We start from the raw sequence: 6,445 nt of genomic DNA, 5'->3' as shown, positions 1-6,445 counted from the left end.
ATTAGAAAGGGATAAGTCTCTCTCACAATAATAGCCAAGTCCACTGGCTTTTTTGGGCAAGAGAGAACTGATTCAAAGGACACCAAAGATGGTGACCATTCATTCATCAACATCGGGGTTATATTTCCCAGACCCATTCTCTTTTTAATCCCCTTCTGATTTTTCTCTGATTCCCTTTCTTTTCTTACTCGACATTTTTACTACTACTACTACTTCAATTTCTATATCTAACCCTTTTCGCCACCATTCTCAATTTATTACCACTAGGTAAATTTGGTTATAACCCAAATTGGGAAAGCACAAAATTACAGCAGCAAACCAGAATTCTACAGCTTTAATATTAAAAAATACATAAATAAAGTTAAAAGGAATAATCTTAATTAATTTTCGCATTTTTCATTTCATTTTTTTTAACTGTTAGATGTCCAAATCCAAATTTTCCTCGACAGAATGATGAGGTCTCCCATTTGAGAGGGTAGACCTAAGAAAAATCACCCCAAACAAAAAAAGGCCATTTATATTAGGCTTTACATGATTGAGGGCATTAAATTAGATCGATAAATAGATTAGAGAAGCGGGAAAAAAACACGCAAAAAAAGGGAAAAGGAAAAAAATCAAGAGGGTCTCATAAGAGGGTGGAAACCATTAGGGGGCATCCATTGATAAGGTAGAGGTCTTGATATCTGCTGTGAGAATCCTGATGATGCTGCAGCAGTAGCAACCCTTTGGGTAGGAGGCCCTGCTTGCCATTGTTGTTGTTGATGTAGTTGTTGGTGTTGGTATTGCTGATGTTGTTGTCGATTCCGGCTATCATTACTAGAACTGCTTGTGTAAGTGTTACCGCCTGAGGAGAGCATTAGATCGATTCGGCCTCCATTGTTGTTGTTCGGAAACTGAATCTATAGAGTACACATCATCACAACATGTACATCAGTACATTGCATAAAATATTGTTAAGACAATTTTCCACAAAATAAAAAACTAATAAAAAACCGAAAAGGATAAATAAAGTACCCACATGGTAGTTTGAGGAATTGAGATGGGGAGGGATAAAAATCGGCACTCGGCCGTCTCCCGGAGGTCGGAATTGACCAGCATGCCGGTGTGCCTCACTCGCCTTTAGCATGCTTTGTGATGAATGGAGATGGGTTTGGCTGAGGAGTTCCATGGTCTCGGCTTCACCATATCCCTCTCTTTGCCTGCCATGATCATGATCACCTCGATATGACTCCTAGACGAGGAAAAATAAGTATAAGTCTACTGTAAGATGGCTTTACAATGAGGTCTTACACAACAATTAGTGGTTTGACAATAACATCTTACAATAACGATCTTGATTACCTTAGGCCTCGAGCCTTGGTTTTGCCAATTCATCTCAAGTTGCATCGGGTTATTGGGATATTGTTGCTCCATTGGAGCATTATCCCGAAAATCAGAACTGTTTTTCTTTGAACCGGATCCTCCCAAGCTCAAATCAAGGTTATGCTCAGCACCACCACTGCCACCTCCACCACTACCCGAACATTCTATTTATACAAGAACCAACTAATTAATTCTACTGAACCATCGCACAAGTCAAATTAAATTGCTTCACGAGATACGTTGTGAATATGTATGAACATATGATAACAAAATATTGGTTGAAGTATATCACCAGCTTCTTTGAGTTCTTCTTCGTAGATGCTTGGATCAAAGTTAGTAACCGCATCTTTTCCATTGCATTTAATGGCGGCCTTGTCGTAAGCTCTACAAACAAAATTTACATCCCATTGTTCAATACTCATCATATTCCAACACAAAACAAAACACAAATCATCCTTGTGAAAAATTTACAAACTAAGCAAGAATGAAATATACCTTGCAGCTTCGACTTCAGTATCAAAGAGCCCCAAATAAACATACCTAATGATCAGGAGACGTCATGAGTCTACTGAATCACAATCAGGCATTACTTACATAAAAAATGAACAAATAAACGAGACGAGATTAGAGAATAATTGTTACTTTTTCCCCAAGAATTGGCCCATACGAGCCTCCCATCGACCACACTTATGCAAGGTAACTCCCCTATACTTGGAACTACCTCTTGGAAAGCCGGTACTTTGTCGGCGCAGTACATGAACAAATTCCTCCTTTGTCAAATTACCCATCTGCTCCACATAATACATACCTCTCATTAATATCATCATATACACGCACTCGTACGCTAATATTCCGACCATGATCAAAATGCTACCCACCCATCGTAGTTAGGTACAAGAGAAGACACAAGTGATGTTTTACCCTAATTCCACTATTAACATTTAAGCACTAATCTATCACTTACAAATTTGAAAGAACGAAATTAAGAGACAAGACACTTTCGAATTTCGATATGAGTTAGAGATAAGGTGGGGAAGATGATAAGGTCAAATCTCTCTGACCAACCAACAAATTCTTAAAATCTTCAACAAAATATAATTATAAAAAAAAAAAAAAAAAAAAAAAAGATTGATATGATAGTTGATAATTGCAGAATTAATCACAGAGAAGTCTAATCTAGAATCTAAAATGGACAGACCTGTTTCAAGTCATCTTGATAGTCATCAAGGCTAAAGTTAATGTCTGCATCAACTCCTCGGAACTTAATGGCTGCCCTGTCATATGCACTGCACACCACACACACATTAAACCCACTTTTTATTTTATTTTCAAAAAACATAAATTATAAAATAACACCGTCTTACACTCCGAAACAATAATTTAATTAAATCAATAATTATTGTCTAAGACGTCTTATTTATTGTCATGCCCATACCCAAAAAGACTATCTGTCTTATTTTAGAATTTGTGTAATTAAATAGGTGAGTTTCAACCGTGAGACGGTCTTACGTAATAATAAAAATAATAATTGTTTTAAAAATTTAGAGAAAAACAAAAGAGAAGGGAATATTTATATTTATTTAATTAAAATGAGCAATGATGGAAAAACTCTATATCAACCACCAAGAAAAGAAATACTGGGTAAATGACACAAAGAAGAATTTTTTACTAAAAAAGGGATGAAAGAAATGAATGGAGAAAACTAATGTTGGGAAATCAGCATAAGATTGATTGAACTTACCGAGCAGCTGCATGTGCCGTGTCAAATCCACCTGTTTTTTTTAACCACCCCAAATCCGGTATCATTTTATGTTAGTATTTCTTGTCTCCCAAATATATTTACACACTCTTATTTATTATTAAAAACAATCAAATTAATTAATCAAATAAACAAACTCACCTAGATAAACTTGTTTCCCACAATCCCTGCAATCATAATTTTAATTAATGTTATTAGCTATCGCAAATTCACAAATAAGACTGATTAGGCGATTAAGCGATTATTATAGGATCGTTGTACGTCGTACCATATATGAGACTCCCAGCGGCCAGTTCGGCGGTAGTAGGTAACACCACGGTACTGTGAGCTACGTGAGCGTGGTCCCCGTCTGCTTTTCTTCATTGGTTGAGCTATCTCCATTCCTTTGTTACTAATGTTAGTAGGGGTAGAGCTAGTATTTTTAGTGTTAAAGCTAACCGAACCCGGCCCTGATACTGGGTCGGTAGACTGAAACGTGACCCCGGCCCAATGGGCTCGGGGAAAACCGGTGGATGGACCGGCCATATCCATTTCAACCGGAAAAAATTGGTGAGTTACCGGGGTAATTTCACCAGAGTAGGATGATGAATTACTCTTATTATCTTCATCATCCACATTATTACTACTATTACAGCGGTTATTATTATTATTATTATCAGTATTATTGTTATTATTGGGTAAAAATGAGAAACCAAATATTTTACTGTTTCGGTCACCACCGTCCGATCTTTCGACCTCGTCGACGGAATTCTTGTCGTCGCCGTCAAACGAAGTAGTTTTATGAGACGAACCGCCTTCCGATTCGTCGTAGCACCTCCTCTCATCAGGTTTAGGAGTACCATTTAGATCCCACATTTTTTTTCTTAGCTTTTTATTTACTTAAACAAGCTTTGATTATATATATTTTACAAAAATTAGTACTCCTAATTATTGTAAGTATAGACAGAGAAAGAAGAAAGAAGGATTGTGCTTGATATTTTTCTCTCTCTTGAAAATTGTGATTATTTTGGTGAATAGAGTTTGTAATATAAAGTAGAGAGAATTTAATAAAGAAGGGAAGGTTTGGGGTTAAAGTGTTTAGTTGAGAGAACAAAATAAAAACCTACGACTGAAAAATGTGAGCTGGATGTTGCCAAACAGGTGATATATAGTGATTAGTGAGAGAGACGAGAAGATGTATGAAGAAATTAACTTTTTTTTCTTGGTTTTTGTTTATTTATTTTTTTGTTATATTTTTGGGTTCCTCAACTATACCAATCTTATGCTACGATTCCTACCAGAATTATTTATCTTCAATCATGGTTGCCCTCCCTTCAATTCACTCATGGACACCTTTTTCGTTTCTCCTTCTACCCAACCCTCAGAAGTAGTTTATCATTAACAGAGATATATATTCTCTCATATCCACACCAAAGATAACACTCTCTCCTATTCTAAATAACTCTCCTTATTTTCTTTTTCGTCTATTTACAATACTCTTCCTATTTTCTTATTTGGCAAACTTTTATACTTATTTTAATCACCCCACCCCACCCCACAACAATACCCCACAAAACTCATACTTTATCTTATTTTAATCACTTTACCCCACAATACTTATTTTAATGACCTTACTCCAAAAAAATACTTATTTTAATCACACAATATCTTCCATCTCTCCAATCTCCTACCCACTACAATACTTTACCATAGGAAGATGTTAGAGTTACACCAGGTGTATGAGGCCCTCATACACCACCAATAATAACGCGTCACTTGTCCAACTCAAAGAATCTAATTTAATCTAATTAATCCCTTGATTCCTTCATTAATTACCCCCCTTAATTAATGTTCTCGGTATTGCCTTATATTTTATTAATTAAAAAAAACTTCTCTCCTAATTTTTATTTAACTCTTATTTATTACTAATACCTTTTATTATTTTTAGTATTTATGTATACCTTTAATATTTCGTATATTTATGTATACCTCTAATATACGTACACAGTCCTGTATACGCTACGGTTTAATATACGTACTATATTAATTTCTTTATACGGTATGATTATTCCTTATATGTATGTTTATGTATTTACGAAAATACATTATTTGCGTTAATATTTTTTTAAAAAAAAATTTTTCAATTAATATTTTTTCATATAATACATTTTTTTTTTGTCTTATATTTAAATTTTGTTTAAAATTTATTATTTTAAATTATATCTAAATTTCGTTGTAATTTTTTTTGTAATGTTTTGTTTTATACACACTGGTTTTAATATTTAATTTGTTTAAATTAATTTTTTTTATTAAAATTTTAAATTTTAAATTAAATTTATTTTATGATTAATTTTCATTGTACTTTTTTTTTGCTTATGTGGGTATGAATAACAGAATAAGTTATGTCTTTTTTTATACACATTATTTTAAAATTTTAATTAAATTGATTAATATTTTATTTTTTAAAGTTATACGAAGTATTTGCTAATATCCATGACGGGAAGTTAAAAGGACATTATATATATATATATATATATATATATATATATATATATATACACCCACAAGAGGATTCGAACACGAGACACTTAGTAAGGAAAACATCAACTAAACCACTGCACCCACTAACTTATCTTTATATCATATGTCCAAATCCTATATATATATATATATATATATATATATATATATATATATAGGACTGGACATATGACAATATAAGTTAGTGGGTGCAACTAAATTCATGCACCCACTAACTTATCTTTGTCATATGTCCAGTCCTATATATATATATATATATATATATATATATATATATATATATATATATATATATATATATATATATATATATATATATATATATACTTATCTTGTCATATGTCCATCCTATATATAGAATTTGGACATATGACAAGATGATAAGATATAAGTTATATATATATATATATATATATATAGGACTGGACATATGACAGTATAAGTTAGTGGGTGCAGTGCTTTCCTTACTAAGTGTCTCGTGTTCGAATCCTCTTGTGGGTTTTTCTTTTTGTTTTTGGCATAATTTTGCACAAGTTAACCGAATGCTATTCTAATACTTGAAGACATAAACTCAATAATGTGAAAATGAATTAAGAAAAATAGTCATTGATTTTGATTGATCATACATTATTTGTTTAAATAAGTCAAATGATATACAAAAAAAAATTCATACTTCCTATTTACAACCTATGACTATAATTAGTATATTGAGAATATTGAGAATTTGAATATTGTGACCTAAATTGTGGAGTCTGTTGTGATTGGGAGAACGTCGGAGTATTTTGTGACGCTGTAAAACGTAGA

The 6,445-nt window shown here is 32.8% G+C and overlaps 1 protein-coding gene across 1 annotated transcript; it reads right to left on the bottom strand.

Annotated features, from left to right (window-relative positions):
- Window positions 1-376: 376 nt before the first annotated feature.
- On the bottom strand, window positions 377-4,483 carry LOC141623170 (uncharacterized). Its single transcript, XM_074439243.1, has 10 exons — window positions 3,390-4,483; window positions 3,263-3,288; window positions 3,104-3,134; window positions 2,561-2,648; window positions 2,005-2,150; window positions 1,858-1,902; window positions 1,655-1,746; window positions 1,342-1,526; window positions 1,019-1,231; window positions 377-899 (listed from the first exon to the last, which is right to left on the bottom strand). The coding sequence occupies exons 1-10, from the start codon at window positions 3,974-3,976 to the stop codon at window positions 615-617; spliced, it is 1,698 nt and encodes a 565-aa protein (XP_074295344.1). The 5' UTR covers window positions 3,977-4,483; the 3' UTR covers window positions 377-614.
- Between the last annotated feature and the right edge of the window lie 1,962 nt (window positions 4,484-6,445).

The sequence above is a fragment of the Silene latifolia genome, chromosome X (assembly GCF_048544455.1).
Source record: "Silene latifolia isolate original U9 population chromosome X, ASM4854445v1, whole genome shotgun sequence".
Taxonomy (NCBI): Eukaryota; Viridiplantae; Streptophyta; class Magnoliopsida; order Caryophyllales; family Caryophyllaceae; genus Silene; species Silene latifolia.
This window is presented reverse-complemented; position numbering and strand designations above follow the sequence as displayed.